At 41.2% G+C, this 18,900-nt stretch overlaps 2 protein-coding genes across 3 annotated transcripts in view; one reads left to right on the top strand and one right to left on the bottom strand.

Moving 5' to 3' along the window:
• Window positions 1-18,900, top strand: part of GIT1 (GIT ArfGAP 1) — a 195,184-nt gene that overhangs the window by 62,278 nt on the left and 114,006 nt on the right. Inside the window, exon 22 of one of the 2 annotated variants that reach the window (XR_007494843.1) lies at window positions 11,564-11,573. The exons of the other annotated variant lie outside the window; for it this stretch is intronic. The gene's annotated coding sequence lies outside the window, so the exon portion shown is untranslated. Of the gene's footprint in view, window positions 1-11,563; window positions 11,574-18,900 lie in introns of those variants that run through there. 2 annotated transcript variants of the gene reach the window in all.
• TAOK1 (TAO kinase 1) overlaps window positions 1,669-18,900 on the bottom strand; it is a 65,269-nt gene continuing 48,037 nt past the window's right edge. The window contains exons 16-19 of the mRNA XM_049771393.1: window positions 17,933-18,172; window positions 15,982-16,194; window positions 14,732-14,914; window positions 1,669-3,728 (exon numbers count right to left, since the gene is read on the bottom strand). Of these exons, the coding sequence (XP_049627350.1) occupies window positions 3,267-3,728; window positions 14,732-14,914; window positions 15,982-16,194; window positions 17,933-18,172 (1,098 nt within the window). The 3' untranslated portion in view covers window positions 1,669-3,266. The remainder of the gene's footprint in view (window positions 3,729-14,731; window positions 14,915-15,981; window positions 16,195-17,932; window positions 18,173-18,900) is intronic.

Raw genomic sequence — 18,900 nt, 5'->3', positions numbered from 1 at the left:
TCAAGGTATGAGGCTTTTGCATTTCTTAAAAGCTAACTAAAAAAAGAGAGAAAACAGTGAAAACAAGAAACTTACGGACAAATTCTGGTCACCAGATATAGCATTTTGACTTCCTGGTATACCAGGCAAGTTTCTCATACTTATTTTAAATATATATATATGTATATATGTGGATATATATACATATATATATATATAATGAGTGGAAGGAGGTAGTATTAATTTGATGAAATGATGACATTTGCAGATTCAGAAAGTGCCTGCTTCTTTACAGAACTCTCTAATTCTCTCAAACTCTTGCTACAAGCTTTTACTCTTCGATGACTATTACCATGTATGAGATCAATCGGAAGATAAATCTTACAAACACACACAAAGCAACTAATTAGAATCATTTGCAACTAAATATATTTTAATTAAAATTAAAATGAAGTAATCCAGATATAATATGACCTATGTAAAAAGAATAGTCATAGTTGAATCAGATACAAAGCCCTATTGGACAGACACTGGAATCATTATTCAATTACATGCTTACAATACATATAACCTGAAAGAACTTGGTAACTAAATTTGACTAATAAAAACTGTTAAATTAAGTCCACAGATGAACTTTGATATGTGTAATTTAAGATATTTGTATTTTTTTAAAAAAAGTTTTGAATGCAAAACTCACTACAAGTTTCCAATTCTACCCCTATTAATATAGAGGGACAGATCCAGCAAGCCATTTTAACAAGAATTTGTTTTTGGGACACACCTGGCAGTGTTCAGGCTTATGCTGGGCAGGCTTGGTGGACCATTTGGGGTGTTGGGGATTGAACTCAGGTCAGCACATGTAAGGCTGACCTTACATTGCTCTGGCCTCTAATAAAAATTTTTTAAAAGGGGGCCGGCGAGGTGGTGCTAGAGGTAAGGTGTCTGCCTTGAGAGCGCTAGCCAAGGAAGGACCACGGTTTGATCCCCCAGCGTCCCATATGGTCCCCCCAAGCCAGGGGCAATTTCTGAGCGCTTAGCCAGGAGTAACCCCTGAGCATCAAACGGGTGTGGCCCGAAAAACCAAAAAAATAAAAAAGTTTTTAAAAGAATGAATTACACATTTTAAAACACCTTTTTAACACCTTTTAAAGTTCTCTCCTAACATCTTCATCCAAAAAGTGACATATCCCATTGTTTTAAATTATTGCATAATATTTGAATGCATACAAAAACAAAAAAACCTGAAAAGGTCTGAAATCCCTTTCATTCATTACATATACCCATGTTACATGAAATAGTGCCTAAAACTGTGTGAATTTTACTGACTTTGGAGTAAATAAAACCAGTAAAAAAATTTCTTCTATTTACCTTCAATTGAATGCCATAAAGTCCAACCTACATAGTCACAGAGATTGAAATGACAGCTTGGCAAAGACTTAAATTTGGTTGCGAAAACCAAGGTTTTAAGAGTGATAGATTACAGTTTGGTTATTAGTCTGGTTTAGATGAAGAGGCATCAGTGGAGGCACTTCAAGAATTCTACCTTGGAGCCTTCTGACTATATGGAAAGTTGGATGCAAGTTAGCAGCAAGAGTTCTTCAAGACAACTGGGGAGGAGGCAGGACAGTAATGTAAGAATTTCTGATCTGTCACTAGAAAGAATGTTTTTTCTTCAAGTCATATACATACTTCCTTCCTCACTTCCCACTCAATTTCCACAATGGCAGTAGAATACCGAGTAACATCTGACTTTCAGCATCAAGTTGATCCTTCATTGCAAAATAAAAGCAAAACGTACCCCTATGGGGGGAAAAAAGTTAGCTTTATCAAGCTTTTGTCAAGATATTCCCTGACCACTATAATTTATTATTATTAAAAAGTTTTTCTTCAAACTTGCTAGTTCCTTTTCAGTAGTACTTTAGCCTTGAGGCTAGAGACTTCTGGAAGTGGTGTTACTTATTGCATGATGTTAACATGATGCCAATGATCATTAAGTCTCAAAGAACTAGAAGTTTGTAAAGTATTGCAGCAACGAAAACAGCAATTAAAATAAAGGAGAACCTGCACATGCAGCAAAATCTACAGTGGTGATGAAGATTAGTCAGCAGCTGGTAAAGTCATTGGCTCAGTGACTCCTGGTTCACTATGGCAACTAACTATTTAAATAATTGGCTATTCTATTTGTAAACAGGAAATCCCATAAGCCAAAGGGGATTATCAAATTATGTAGTGTGATGAGAATTATAATAGGTGGCAGTTTGCAAATATGGCATTATTCAAATACCTCTGGCATTTGATTTTTATTGGCTATATAGCTTTGTTTTTGTACAAACAAAATAAAAGTACAGTCTAGGGTCTTGGGAGTTCCAAAGCTTAGCTAGGATGAGCTATCACAGTATAAGCAACAAAATGTCAGGATATATAGACTTCATTTCCTCACTCTGCTGCTGAATGTACCCACCAGATAAAACTTTCAGGGGCTTCTTTCACTCTTTTGACCTTCTCTTTTAAAGGCTCACAGGTCTGATGATAACATTATCATACAACTTGTGATCTCCGTAAGCAACTCCATCTCACTATGCCACAAAGAAGGCACAAATGATGGACAACAAACAAAAACACTGACAAACCAACATAGCATTCAGAAAAAATAACTATGTTGTTTTCTATTCTCTGAAAAGTCAATGTAACCCTTTAGTGTTCATAGATATTCACTTTCACTTTTACTTCAAATAAAACTGAGAAGTCAGAACCATTTAACAGAGAAAATACACTGGTGAGGGGATATAAGTGTGTTTCCATCATAACTTGTTTCAGTGTATTCTGTCTGGTAAGAGTGGCAGAATACTGAGTATGGAGAAAAGTTTTAGATCTTTTCACAAACTTCTTAGGATAGTTGCCCAAAAGTAATGCATTAAGCCACTCTGTTGTATGTGTATTTTTGCAGTATTCAGAAAATACCCCCTAATTTAGCCAATTTCTTTTTACCACATGCATGACATATGTATGTGTGTATCTCTATATACACGTACTAACACATATATATCAATTCTCCTTTTCAAAATTACACCAGAAGTTAAAAAGAAAATAAATCCCGGCAGCCAAATACTATGACAACCCAATTAGTAAGTAAACACAAAACAAAATGCTTTACAAAAATGAATAAAATATACCATATGCACTTAGCTTCCACACTGTAGTACCCAAGTGAGGAGGCTGCCATGACGATGTCTGTAGGCAGTTTCTTTTGGCAGACAGCTCCAGAGGAATTGCCACTCTCAATTAAGTTATGTATAAGACATATGTGACCCATTGGATATTTGTGAAGTGACACTCGTGCTTCTGCTCATGCCCTGTTCCGTCCGTCCCCCAGAAGCTGTCCGCCTCAAAGCCTGTGGACTATTGCGGACTCCCATACTGCTACCTCGGGGTACCCCTTGCATTGGCCCTGAGGGGTGACCCCATGGTTGGGGTCCACCTTGCATAGGATGGCCCCAGGCTTGTGGTGGGCCACCCATGGGATGACCCCAGTGAGGTGCTGGGCCCCCAGTAGGATTGTGAGACCAACCAGAAGCTCCTGGATAGCTGTGACTGAATGCCTCAGGGGAGAGATTAGAAAGAACCATATTACTAAAACCTAATCTCATGCTTTCAGAGTCAAAAGCTTCAATTTCTCTGGCTTGACGTTCCAGCAGGCTTCGTATTCGTTCTGTGCGTTCATTCTGCAAAGCCAACATCTCTTCTTCAATCTGTTAAGGGTTAAGGAAAAAAAGTTAATTTTTAATTTATAATTTATATATTGATTCATAAAACTTAAGTTTCAGGCATTCAATGTAATTATGGATTTTTAAAAAATCGATACATATTTTCCTTCTTCGTATTTTTGGTGGATAGAAGGGGGGCTCACACCCATCTGTACTCAGGGATAACTTCTGGATTTACGGAGTACTGGAAATAAAATTCAGGATGGGTGTGTGCAGGACAAGCACCTTTTTCTTTTTCCACTTTTTTTTTTGTTTTGTTTTGTTTTTGTTTTTGGGTCATACTCAGTGGTACTCAGGAGTTATTCCTGGCCCTGTGCTCAGAAATTGCTCCTGGGGGCCTGAGTGATACCACTGAGTGGTAGGGCATTTGCCTTACACACAGCTGCCCAGGATGAACCTGTGTTTGATTCCTGGTAGCCCAGATGGTCCCCCCAGTTAAGAGCGATTTCTGAGCGCATAGCCAGGAGTAACTACTGAGCATCACCGGGTGTGACCCCAACGCCCACCCCCCAAAAAAGAAATCCCTCCTGGCAGGCTCAAGGGACCATATGGGATGCCAGTAATTGAACCTGGGTCTGTCCTGGGTCTGATGCATGCAAGGCAAATGCCTCACCACTGTGCTATCCAGCCCCTTCCCCTTTATCACCCTTTTTCTGTGTTTTGTTTGTTTGTTTCTTAAATGTTTAAATATATATGGATTGGGAGAGAGGGATAGCACAGTAGTAGGGCATTTGCCTTGCATGTGGCTGAAGCAGGACAAACCCGGTTTCAATCTCCAGCATCCAATATGGTTACCCCCATCCCCACCCCCAGCTTGCCAGACTCGATTTCTGAGTGCAGAGCCAGGAATAACTTCTCTGCACTGCATGTGTGACCCAAAATAAACAAAAACAAAAGAAATAAAAAGAAAAATGTTTAAAAACATACATATATGGATTTATTTCTTGGCTGTCAGTCTTAGTCCACTGGCCTGTAGATCAGTTTTATTCCAATACCATACTACATGATCACTATTGTTTTGTAGTGTAATTAGAAGCCAGATATGATGTAGTATATTAGAAGATAGAGGGGCCGGGAAGGTGGCGCTAGAGGTAAGGTGTCTGCCTTACAAGCGCTAGCCAAGGAACGGACCGCGGTTCGATCCCCAGGCGTCCCATATGGTCCCCCCAAGCCAGGGGCGATTTCTGAGCACATAGCCAGGAGTAACCCCTGAGCGTCAAACGGGTGTGGCCCAAAAACAAACAAACAAAAAACAAACAAACAAAAAAGAAGATAGAGAGCATGACTTTTTACCTTGCCAGATTATTGCTTTCATAAAATTTTAGAAATTCTGGCACTGGTATGATTGCACAAATGGTAAGGTGTTTGCCTTGCATGTGGCCAATCCACATTCAATTCCAGCATCCCATATGGTCTCCTGAGCACTGCCAGGAATGATTCCTGAGTGCTGAGCCAAGAATAACCCCTGAACACTGTCGGGAATAGCCCCCAAACAAAATAACTACCAAGAAATTGGGGATTAGCAACATGAAAGTTAGGTATCTTACTTCTTGCATTCTGATTCTTAGGTCACAGGGTATTAAAAATTATAAATTACTTTAATTCATAAACATGGACTATCTTTCCTGATAGTGCTTGAGGACCACATGGAGTGCTCAGGATTGAACCTGGGTTGGTAAGTGTCTTATCTGCTGTACTATCTCTCCAGCTCATTTTCTTTTCTTTCTTTTTTTGTTCCACACTTGGCAGTGGTCAGGGATTATTCCTGGTTCTACTGTACTCAAGAGATCACTCCTGGCAGGCTCAGAGGACCATATGGGTATTGGGGATTAAATCTTAGTTGGCTGCATGCAAGATAAGCACTTTACCTGCTGTTCTATTTTTCCTGTGTCTCTGATAATTGTTTTTTAGCTCCTTTATTAGGTATACTTCTAGATATTATATATTTCAATTCTGTATTCTTCTACTTTCCTGCATTAATCTGTAATTTCTAGTAATTTTCTGGTGGATTCTTTTGAATTTTAGTATAAAGATTATAATGTATTTATATACATGATAAACTATATATTAAATTATTTTGAGGGGTCAGAGAGATAGCATGGAGGTAGAAATTTGCCTTGCATGCAGAAGGTCGGTGGTTCGAATCCCGGCAACCCATATGGTCCCCTGAGCCTGCCAGGAGCTATTTCTGAACATAGAGTCAGGAGTAACCCCTGAGTGCTGCTGGGTGTGACCCAAAAACCAAAAAAGAAAAAAACATTATTTTGAGAAATGGTTGAAAAGAGGCCTTACCAAATTTTCCAAGCCCCGCAAAATTAGTGTTTTGTATATGTTCTGGTAGTGGTAAATTCCATCAGTTTTTTGTTTGTTTTTGGGCTACACCCGGTGATGCTCAGCGGTTACCTAGCTCTGCACTCAGAAATCGCTCCTGGCTTGGGGGGGACCATACAGGATGCAGGGGGATTGAACGGCAGTCCGTTCTGGACAGGCCTCATGCAAGGCAAACACCCTACTGTTGTGTTACTGCCCCGGCCCCAAATTACAGTTTTGGTTTATCTGAAGAAAATTTATTTGTTCATTATAAAGAACTTTTCAGGGGCCGGCAAGGTGGCGCTAGAGGTAAGGTGTCTGCCTTGCAAGTGCTAGCCAAGGAAAGATAGCAACCATGGTTCGATTCCCCAGCGTCCCATATGGTTCCCCCCAAGCCAAGGGCAATTTCTGAGCACTTAGCCAGAGCATCAAATGGGTGTGGCCCGAAAAACCAAAAAAAAAAAAAAAAAGAACTTTTCAAAGTACATCATGCTTGGCTAGAAGTCAATCTCTTTTTCATCATTTTAGGATAATGGATATGTAATTCCATTCTCTGCATTCAGAGTTTCTGTTGAGAAATCTTATGATAGCCTAATCAAAGGGTGTGAGAGGAGAGATGGGAGAGATGGAGGAGAGAGACAAGACAGAGAGACTCAGAGTTGTGGCTCTGTTTTCAGAAGTGATCCCTAATGGGCATAGAGGAGAGAGGGTAGGGGGTAGAGAGAGTGGGAAGAGAGGAGGAAGGGAGGGAAGGAGAGAGAGAAAGACAGAGAGACTCAGGGCTGTGGCTGTGTTCAGAAGTGGCTCCTGGTGGTGCTTAGGGGATCATATTAACAAACCACAATCATGGTCCATGCAACCAGTGACTTACTTAGGTTTTGGGGTCTCTCTCTTCTTTCTCTTCTCCCTCTCCCTCCATCCTTCTCTCTCTCTCTGCTATCTTCTACTGGTTCACCTGTTAATTTTCAAAATGTACCTTCATTCTCCCCCCCTACACCTTGTTTTATGTCTTTGGACTACAACTCAGGCCTTACTCCTGCAGGGCTCTATGCTCGGAGAGACCAAATGTGGTACCAAGGATTGAACTAGGGCAGACTGCATACAAGGTGAGTATCTTCATTCTCTGAATTATCTCTCCCATCTCTTTTTCCTTTTTAAAAAATAAGTCTTTATTTTGGGGTTTGGAGCTAAGCCATGTTTGGGAGATACTTCTGGTTCTATGCTTGAAGCAGTAACTTGTGGTGGTACCCAGGGAAACCATGCAGTACTGGGGATTGAACTCAGACCTCCAGCATGCAAAGTATGTGCTCAATCTAATTGGGGGGGTGGGGGGGTAGAGAAATAGGGTACGACCACACCAGTGGTGCTCAGGGAAATACTCTTGGCAGGTTTGGGAAACCATAGGAGATGCCAGAATCAAACCTGGGTCATCCATGTGCAAAGCAAAAGCCCTGTTTGCAAAGCTATCGCTCCAGCCCAATTGAGCAATATATATTTGTTTTTGTTTTTCTGAGTCACACTGGTGGCACTCGGGCCACTCCTGCAGGCTCAGGGGGCCATATGGAAAATCAAGAATTTAACGGTCCATATTGAATTAGTTGCATGAAGATAGCTGTGCTATCTCTCCGTCCCCTCCGACTGAGCAATATTTTGGCCTGATTTTTCTTTTCTTTTGTGGGGCATTCCATCCAGCAGTACTCAGGTTTTACTTGGGGAATGATATGCAGTGCTAGAAACAGAAGGTGTCAACAGCAGGCAAGGAAAATGCCTTAACCTTATACTACTCTCTAAACCCATTTTTCATTAAATTTTTGGGTCACTCCCAGTGACAGTTCAGGTATTACTCCTGGCTATGCTCAAAAATCACTCTTGGCTCAAGGGACCATATAGGACACCAGGGGATCGAACCTCGGTCAGTCCTAGGTTAGCACATGCAAGGCAAACGCCTACCGCTTGCACCACTGCTCCAGCCCCCATATTCTTTATTTTTTAAAAAAATCCATACTCAGCAGTGCTCAGCACTTACTCCTGGCTCTATACTCAGAGGGCAGTATGTGATACTAGGGATTGAATGTGGGTTGGGCATGTGTAGCAAGGCAAGTTACTCACTGCACTATTTCTCTGGTTCTTTCCTTTTAATTAAGTATTTTTAACTATTAGGAATATAGTATCTACATTTATTTATGCATAAACATTCCCTATATCTGAATAAATTTTCCTTATGATAAATTCTGAAAGTCTAAATACTTAAAACTTTCCAAAACTCGGTATACAGCTCAAAAATGCTTTCTAAAATGCATTAACACAGGCCTGAGTGAAAGTACAGTGAGTAGGGCTTTTAACTTGAATGTGGCCAACTGGGGTTCAATACCCACCATCCCATACAGTTCCCTAGCAGTCAGAAGTAATCCCTGACATAGAAACAGAATTCTAAGCACCATTAGGTGTGACCCCGAAACCAACCAAACAAAAATATCTCCAAAACAAAAACCACATGTATTAATAGTTATAATAGTGACCAGCACTGTTTAACTATGAGCCCTAGGGGGAGCTAAAAAATATAAAGGAACAGTGATTCTGTATATTATTTTTGACTTTCTTTCTAGTGATAGCTATATGGTTTATGTTTGATTTGGGGGATTATTTTATATTGGGACTATTATTCGGAGGGCCATATATAGCTGCAGTGTTTGGTGCCAGGGATCATGCAAAGCACATATTCTTTGGTTTTGTTTTGTTTTGTTTTTTGAGCCACACCCTGCGGTGCTCAGGGGTTACTCCTGGCTGTCTGCTCAGAAATAGCTCCTGGCAGGCACGGGGGACCATATAGGATGCCGGGATTCGAACCAACCATCTTAGGTCCTGGATCGGCTGCTTGCAAGGCAAATGCCGCTGTGCCATCTCTCCGGCCCCACAAAGCACATATTCTAACCCTTTTAGTTACGGCCAGATCCCCAAAATACATTTTTTTGTTTTTGGCCCACACCCAGTGAATGCTCAGGAGTTACTCCTGGCTAAGCACTCAGAAATCGCTCCTAGCTCAGGGGACCATATGGGATGCCGGGGATTGAACAGAAGTCCACCTTGGGTCAGCCACATGTAAAGCAAATGCCCTACCGCTGTGCTAGAACTCTGGCCCCCAAAATACATTTTTATGGTTCAGGGATGGTAGTGTGCAGGCCTCACATTGTGTGGCACCTCCTAGGTTTAACACTGCTACCAAACAGAAAGGAAATGTTTTTTAACTTTATTTATTTATTGATTGATTGGTTTTTAAGCTATACCCAGCAGTGCTCAGGGGTCGCTCCTGGCCCTATCAGACTGGGGGGCCATATGAATGCCGGGAATCGAACTGGGTCCCTTTCCAGGTCGGCCGCATGCAAGGCAAATGCCTCAAAACGGAAATATTAAAAATTGAGTATATATTTTATTATTATTATTATTATTATTATTATTATTATTATTATTATTATTATTTTGGGTCACACCGGCCGGGCTCAGGGGTTATTCCTTGCTCTACGCTCAGAAATCGCTCCTGGCAGGTTCAGGGGACCATGTGGGATGCCATGATTAGAACCATCATCCTTCTGCATGCAAGGCAAACACCTTACCTTGTGCTATCTCTCTGGCCCCTAAATATTTTTGTTTTGTTTTTTTTTTCGGGGGGGGGGGTTAACTCCACAGCGCTCAGGGGTTACTCCTGAGTCTATGCTCAGAAATCACTCCTGGCAGGCTTGGGGGACCATATGGGATGCCAGGGTTCGAACCAATGACCTTCTGCATGAAAAGAAAACATCTTACCGCCATGCTATCTCTCTGGCCCCTAAATATTTTTATCAGATGGACTACAGTAAACAATCACAAACCTTTCAATAGGAAAGATAGCAAATATTAATCAACAACAAAGCAAGATACCTAAGAACTTATAGCTTAGGAATTTAGGAACATATTTTAGATGTAGCTTTTTTTTTTTTTTTTTTTTTTTTTTTTTTTTTACAAATTTCAGAGATGCCTTCTTCTGGGAGTGATAGTCCAGTGGGTACGGCATTTACCTTGGAAGTGGCAGACCTGGGTTCAATCCCAGGCATCCCATGTGGTCCTCTGGGCACCACCAGGAGTGATTCCTGAATGCAGAGCCAGAAATAACCCCTTAGCACTGGAGGGTGTGATCCCCCCAAAACAAAAAAGCTTTTCCTCTATTTAAGATTTTTTGCTTATCATTCTTTTCCTAAAATACAAAATATATAAATGTGTAAACTTTATACCTTAAAAGATAAAAATTGAGATTTCTAGTTTCATTCTTTTTCACATATCTAACAAAAATATTAAATCAAATCAAAACAAAACCCCCAAACAGCCAGAAGTAACCTTTTCTTCCTTTATTCTTTTCATTCATTCATTCAGGGGAAGGGGTGTCACAACTGGTGGTGCTTAGGATTAAATCCTGGTTCAAATTCAAGAGTAACTCCTGCGGTGCTTTAGGGACCATATGGTGCCAAGGTTTAAATTCTTTTTTTTTTTTTTTTTTTTGGTTTTTGGGTCACACCCGGCGGTGCTCAGGGGTTACTCCTGGCTGTCTGCTCAGAAATAGCTCCTGGCAGGCACAGGGACCATATGGGACACCGGGATTCGAACCAACCACCTTTGGTCCTGGATCGGCTGCTTGCAAGGCAAACGCTGCTGTGCTATCTCTCCGGGCCCCAAGGTTTAAATTCTAGTTAGCTGTATGCTAAAAAAGAAATGAATCAGAGCTACTCTCTTGTAACTATTTTTCACATAGCTCATATTTTTTCTCTAACAATTGCTACACCCCATTCCGGTGGCCTGGCCTGAGTGCCACCTCGGGTAGCCTGCTGTGGGTTCCACGTGGGCTCTATTAGGTGTCCCCAGGCTTTTCCCCCTCCCTACTCTATGGAGGAGGAGCAGAGGGGGCGGGCAGATAGCTGGCTTCCGATGTCTTGATCCTGGAGGCCAGCTCTTCCCAGGTATGGGGTTAGGGGACACCCCATTCTGGAGGCTTACTCCCTAACTTGGGGGATGCTGGGAGGCTTGGCAGGCCCCCAGCCGTTCCCCTATTTCTCCCCTACTCCAGGCCTTCCCTAGTTGCCGGCCCAGGTGAACTCTATAGTGGTCCTCAGACTTTCCCCCTTTCTCTCCCTACACTAAGAGGGGGGACACATGGGGTGGATGGTGGGCCGATGCAGCATTGCTGTATGTCGGGACATTATGTCATGACATATCCTGTATTTTTTTTCTTTTCTCATTGGTCTACCTTTCAAAAACCGCGCGGGGGCGTACCATATATATTTAAAATAAAAATGGGAGGATGGACTCTCAGTCTGGGAAGAAACCAGTTCAGGTGGGGGTACATTTGAATATTGTAGATATATTCCCTCAACCGCTATAACTTTTATTGAATATCCCCTTAAACGGTGACAATTGTGTCCACTGTCTTAAGTTAGATTATTTATTTTCCCCACTTTTGTGAACTGTTCAATAAGGAATTTTGGTGAAAGAGCCCCTCAGTTTAATGCTTATGTTTGAACCTGGTCACGGGGATTGTTGGACTTGTTCTTGTGGCCCCCTTATGCACTGATACCAGGTGGCATTATTCCTTGTTTGCATGGGCAAATTAAAATGGAAAATACTATACATACAAATAAGTTCTTATCTAATAGAGATAGGAACACACATCCTGTGGTGCAATGGAACCTTACACCCTGAACATTGACATGATGACCTTGCACAGGCTTCAGAAGTTTGGGCATTCTCCATTTACCCCTGAACCAGGGAAGCCATCTATGAAACATTCAAAGTTGTCTATGACATCACCTGGAAGCAATCCTCTACCAGGGAAGACCCTACTACTGCTCTGATATCGATTTACTCAAAAGAGTCTTCCCTTAACACTGAGAAGATTTAAACAATAACGACCTACATACTGGACAGGGCTTTCTGCATTGCCCTTTAATTGTGGGTTGAAATTAGACGACGCTACACACCATCCTGACTTCAATGTAGAATATACAGATTCCAGGATCTTCAATACAGAAACATGATACCAACAACAGAGACTGTATGAAAAATAAAACTGTATTGGCACTACAGACAATGACCTGAATTGGACAAACTAGTTTGCCTGGAACCTAGAATTGGACTTATGTCAGCAAACTCGAGGGGTAAGGTCTTGTTATTAGGCCAATGTTTTTCCTTTCCATGTCCCCCATACTTAGGTGGGCCTATGCGAACAATAATTGCCACTCTAACACTGTTTTTACAGTGTTCCTTGACTCTAAACCTTTAAGAAACCACTTGTAAAACCATCTGGAACTGCACTTTTGTTTTTCTTTAGTTTCAATTTCCATTCTTGAATATGTCTGTTGGTGTTTTTTGCTATTTGTTCCATTAAGTCTTGAATGGCTGTGAGATTCTAAAGCTATGTTTATTTCCTCTGGATCAGGGGTCCTTAAACTTTTTAAACAAGGGGCCAGTTCACTGTCCCTCAGACCATTGAAGGGTCTGACTATAGTAAAAACAAAACTTATGAACGAATTCTTTTTTTTTTTTTTTTGGTTTTTGGGCCACACCTGGCGGCGCTCAGGGGTTACTCCTGTCTGTCTGCTCAGAAATAGCTCCTGGCAGGCACAGGGGACCATATGGGACACCAGGATTCGAACCAACCACCTTTGGTCCTGGATCGGCTGCTTGCAAGGCAAACACCGCTGTGCTATCTCTCCGGGCCCATGAATGAATTCTTTTTTTTTTTTTTTTTTGGTGTATTTTTTTGGGTCACACCCGGCAGTGCTCAGGGGTTATTTCTGGCTCCAGGCTCAGAAATTGCTCCTGGCAGGCACAGGGGACCATATGGGGCGCCGGGATTCGAACCGATGACCTCCTGCATGAAAGGCAGACGCCTTACCTCCATGCTATCTCTCCGGCCCCCCATGAACGAATTCTTATGCACACTGCTTATATCCTATTTTGCAATGAAGAAACAAAACAGATACAAATACAATATGTGGCCCACGGGCCATAGTTTGAGGACCACTGCTCTGGATGATTCAAATTAGTTATATAAAATTGTGTATACTAATCTTTAAAAAAAAAAAAAAAAAGATTGCTCAAGAAAAAAACAGCAAAAAAAAAACACAACAAAACAATTGCTACTTAATCATAGTCCTTTTAATGATGTTACTAATATATTTCATGTTTATAATTTATTAATTGTAAGGTTTATTACTAGGTCATTTTTGGGTCACACCAAGTGGTATTCAGGGGTTACTCCAGGCTGTATGCTCAAGAATCAATCCTGGTGGTGCTCAGGGGACTAGAAGTGGTACTGGGGATTGGCACCATGCAAAGCAAGCACTTTTCCTACTTAATTATCTCTATGGCCCTAAATAAAATTTTATTTGTTTTTGAACTACACCTGACTGTGCTCTGGGCTTCTTTCTGGTTCAGGGAGGGGTAGGAGTACCAAATGGGGAGCAAGGTTTGAACCCAGGCTGGCTGCATGCAAGGCAAAGGCCCTACCTGTTGTGCTATTGCCCAGACCCCCCTAAATCAGAATTTTATCTTATTGAGTTTTGCTCAGGGGTTGCAGCTCCCCTCCCACACCATTCTCAGAAATTACTCCGGATGGGAAACTATACGGGATGCAAGAAATTGAACTCAGGCCAACCGCATATTAGGCAAGTACCTATCAACTATACTCTCTCTCTAGTTTTATAATTGATATTTTAAATCATAATTTTAAATAAAAAGCAAATGGGGGCCAGAGTGATAGCACAGTGGTAGAGCATTTGCCTTGCATGTGGCCAACCAGGACGAAGCTGGATTCGGTCTCTGGCATTCCCTATGGTTCCCTGAGCCTGCCAGGAGCTATTTCTGAGCACAGAGACAGAAGTAACCCCTTAGCGTTGCCGGGTGTGGTCCAAAAACCAAAACCAGGGGCCAGAGAGATAGCACAATGGTAGGCAGTTTGCCTTGCATTCAGCAGACCCGGGAGGGACCAATTCCATTCCCGGCATCCCATATGGTCCCACAGCCTGCCAGGGGCAATTTCTGAGTGCAGAGCCAGGAGGGAAAAAAAAAAATCAAAAAATAAAATAAAATTAAAAAAAGGAAAAGGAAAAGAAAAATATTAGCAAAACTATAATTAAGAAAATATGGTACTGGGGCCGGCGAGGTGGAGCTAGAGGTAAGGTGTCTGCCTTGCAAGCACTAGCCAAGGAAAGATAGCGACCGCGGTTCGATCCCCCGGCATCCCATAGGTTCCCCCCAAGCCAGGGGCAATTTCTGAGTGCTTAGGCAGGAGTAACCCCTGAGCATCAAACAGGTGTGGCCCGAAAACAAAACAAAAAAAAAAGAAAATATGGTACTGGGGCCATAGAGATAGCATAGAGGTAAGGCATTTGCCTTGCATGCAGAAGGTCAGTGGTTCGAATCCTGGCATTCCATATGGTCCCCGAGCCTGCCAGGAGCGATTTCTGAGCATAGAGCCAGGAGGAACCCCTGAACACTGCCGGGTGTGACCCCAAAACAAAAACAAAAAAACAACAACAAAAAGAAAATATCGTACTGTGAGAACAACCTAATGATACCTCCCTCCATCAATGTGAAAATATTGTAAAATATTTCTGATGAAAGCTAATGCTAGCACACATAATTACTTATACCTTTTGTTCTAAAAGTGCTCTGCGAAGGGAGACCCTCTGTTCAAGCTCCCGAAGTTCTCGATCATGTTGAGCCTCAGCCTGCATTTTGATTTTGCTCTGATATGCATTTAACAGCTCCAGTTCCTGCTGCAGCTGCATCTTCAAAACCTGGCATTCTGCTTCCTGTGCTTCATCTAATCGCAACTGAAAATAGAAAGAAAAGATTCATTATCTATTTATGACTTACAAAGATTGAGGTGTGAGAGAAGACAGACTACTTTTGAACAACAATTGTTATCTTTTGTATCATGATGTAAACATCTCTGAAAAAGAGAAACTGATGATGGCATTATAAAGTGATAGTACAGCAGATAGGGCCCTTGCCTTGCACCTGGGCCAACTGGGTTCAACTGGGGTACCCTAGTACCCCACAAAAAACCCCAAAACCCATCAAAGGTGATCCCTGAGAACAAAGCCAGGAGTAAGTCCTGAGCACTATCAGGTGTGGCTGAAAAATCAAAACAAAACAGAACAACAATAATAACAAAAGGGTCCACTACTTAAGAATGGGTTTTCTGGGGTGATAGCTGTGGGGCGTTTTGCCTTGCACGCGGCTGACCCAGGACAGACATGGGTTCGATCCCCAGTGTTCCATTTGGTCCCTGAGCCAGGAGCGTAGCCAGGAGTAACTCCTGAGTATACCTGGTGTGGCTCAAAAACCAAAATAAATAAATAAAAAATGGGTTTTCTATTTTAAAACAGTACTCACATAATAACCTCAGCTTTGCTTTCTGGACTACAAAAGCCTAAATACTGTTCTGGAATGTGTATTAAAGAGAGGCAGTGTTAGGGAAAAGAATCACTTTGAACTTGATGTTTAAATGTATTAAGGAGAATTTCATATTATGTCTACTTTCTTTTTTTTTTTTTTTGGTTTTTGGGTCACACCCAGCGGTGCTCAGGGTTACTCCTGGCTGTCCGCTCAGAAATAGCTCCTGGCAGGCACAGGGGAATCATATGGGACACTGGGATTCGAACCAACCTTTGGTCCTGGATTGGCTGCTTGCAAGGCAAACGCCGCTGTGCTATCTCTCCGGGCCCATTATGTCTACTTTCAAGCATGCAGAGAACAAAAAGAATATGCATTCACACAAGTCTTTTCCTAGCTATAGAAAATGATTTCTTCCAAACAATATTATTAATTACTGGAATTTTTAAATAGTGGAAAGGGATAGTACTAAATAAATTCTGTCTACATAAAACAAACTTACAGCTTGTGTGGAGAGCATTTCATTAATGCTGTGATCATACTGCTCAGCCAAGATGGCTAACTTCCGGGTCTGCTCCTCTTTGAGACGTTTCAGAACAGCTTTGTGCTCACTCTTTGGTGTAGTTTCCAGAAGGTGATTTCTTAATGCTTTGTACTGTCTGGTTTGGATTTTGCAGGTGTCCTGAAACTGTTTTTTAATCTGGAGTTCTTTAGACTGGGAAGAAAAAAATTTTTTTACCACATGACATTTGTTACATACTTTATATTTACTGAAAAAAGTAAATAGGAGAAAGGGAAAAAACAAACAAGCCAGATCATAAGGTTCCATATATTCTTGTACTTGGCTATTAGGCCAAACAATTGTAATCTATGTATTTTTACAACGAAAACTTCAAATTGAAACATTTTTATTACTGAACATTTATCACTAAATTTCACTAAATAGTCACAATAAATATCACTAAATAATTCACTAAATTATTATTTAATAATACATTATTAATTTATTATTAAAAATAATACTATTTTTAAGGTACATTTCATGATCTGATAAACATTAAAACTAGCTCTGATTTGGGGCCAAAGTCGATAGGGAGCTTGCCTTGCAAAAATCAAACTAAAAAAAACAAAACAAACCCCAACAAACCAAAACTGGCTGTGATTACTGAGTGTACTGATGGCAGAAAATTAATTTTTTTTTATAAATCAAGATATAATAGCACTTTATTGACAGAGGGTAGTCTATCATATCTGTGGCCGAAAGTAAGCATATTAACTGTTTCTTACTTGTTTGGGGCCTTACTTGGCAATGCTCAGGACTTACTCTTTGACTCTGCACTCAGGAATATCTCCGGGCTCGTTGCCAGGTTGAAATTGCTCAAAGGACTAGAGCACCTACTTTTGCATGCTGGAGCCTCAGGTTCTATCCCATGCCCCTCCTCATTCCCTGAGTAACTCGAGGAGGCTCTCTCACTCTGTACTATCATTCTGGCCTCGTAACATTATTTTTGTTAAAAACTTGAATTAATAATATACTTAACTTGTGCTAAAGCAAAAGATAACTCATAAACTTCTGTCTCTGAACTGTAATTACATCTCAGAAACAGTGTTATTTGTTTGTTTTTGTGGAGAAAGCGAGAGAAAGAGAAAGAGAGAGAGAACAGGGAGAGAAAGAGAGGAAGAGAGAGAGACAGAGAGACAGAGAGAGAGCGAGCGAGAGCGAATGTTTTGGAGGGTCCACACCACTAGTGCTCGGGGCTTACTACTGGCTCTATACTCAATAGTCACTCCACTCCTTGTGGGTCTCAGAACCATTTGGGAAATCAGGGATCAAACTCAGTCATTTGGGTATATTTAAAATAAGAATGTTGATTTTGAGGTCCGGAGTGATAGCATACCAGTAAGGAGTTTTCCTGGCACAAGGCCAACCCAGGATAGACCCAGGTTCAATCTGGGATCACATAAGGTCCCCCAAGCCTGAAGCCAGGAGCGATTTTTTGAGCACAGAGCCAGGAGTAACCCGAGTACCACGGGGTGTACCTCCAAAACAAAAGAATAAAATAAAATAAAATAATAACATGTTGATTTTTATGGTACTTGCCAAATTTAAGTTTTGGCCATTTCAATGGGCTGCTAATACATATGTAATAAACTGTACCCACAGCACTCTACATTAAAACTAATCCAACATACTTAAAATGAAAAGAAAACATTCAATTTCTTCATGACATGAAATATACTTTCAATGTCTGCATGGATATCTTTTATGTTGTTTTGGGGCCATACCAGGCAGTGCTGGGGGGACAGAGTAGTTCGTTGCAGCTGGGAAATCAAAATAGAACCTTTCTCGACTGTGTGCAAGATAAGCACTCTACTCTCTGTACTATCTCTCTGGCTCCTTGCATGGATATCATATAGCTTTCCCTTTTAGCAAGTAGTTCAAGTTAAGATACCTTTAGACTCTTAGGCTGCTGTCGAACCTCCATGACATGTTTTCGTCTTAGTTCTCTTTCTCTTCGCTTATTATATTCCAGCTGATTAGTAAGCTCGGTTTGATGCTGTAATCTGATCAATTCACAGCGCATCTTCTGAATTGTATTGAGATGGCGAAACTCCAATTCTTGCATGGATTCATGTTGTCGAAGTAACATGGCATGCTCTAAGTCCTTTTGAGTTTGCCTTTTATTTAACTCCTAAACCATCAAAGAGAAGACAAAAGCTTAATTTACTGCTGTATGATACCATGAGTGGAGTTAGGAGTGGCAGTGTGGGGAGGTTGGGTATGTGTGTAAATTCTAAGGAAAAGAATAATCAGGAAATAAAAGCAATCCTTTGCTATAATAATGGCTGTATCATAAATACTAGTTTTAAAACTTCACTAAAAAGACAACTGATAGTACATATTTTCATTCTATTATCAATACTAATTTATGTAATAAGCAAAAGATATACATAATCTATCAAGAAGTTTAATGTCCTTTCTATAACTATTTTCTGGGGAGGTAACTTGGCAATTCTCAGGGCTTAATTCTGGCTTTGTCCTTAGGGATTACTCATGGTAGGTCAGAGGACTATATATATGGTATGCCAGAATTAGGACAGTCACATGCAAAGTAAGTGCCTTATTTGTGGTACTCTCTCTCCAGCCCCATTTACTAGTTTTTAATGGGAGATTCTCAGCAGTCCTAGAAGCCATTCTTGGTGATATTCTACTAACATGGCTGTAACACTTTCATTCTAGGGTACAGTAACGAGGTATTGCTTAGTCCTATATGTAAGGAATGCATCCCTGATCTTTGAGCTATCTCTTAGCACTTTTTTTTGGTTTTTGGTTTTTGGGCCACACCCGGCAGTGCTCAGGGGTTACTCCTGGCTGTCTGCTCAGAAATCACTCCTGGCAGGCACGAGGGACCATATGGGA

This window comes from Suncus etruscus, chromosome 1 (assembly GCF_024139225.1).
Source record: "Suncus etruscus isolate mSunEtr1 chromosome 1, mSunEtr1.pri.cur, whole genome shotgun sequence".
NCBI lineage: Eukaryota > Metazoa > Chordata > Mammalia > Eulipotyphla > Soricidae > Suncus > Suncus etruscus.
This window is presented reverse-complemented; position numbering and strand designations above follow the sequence as displayed.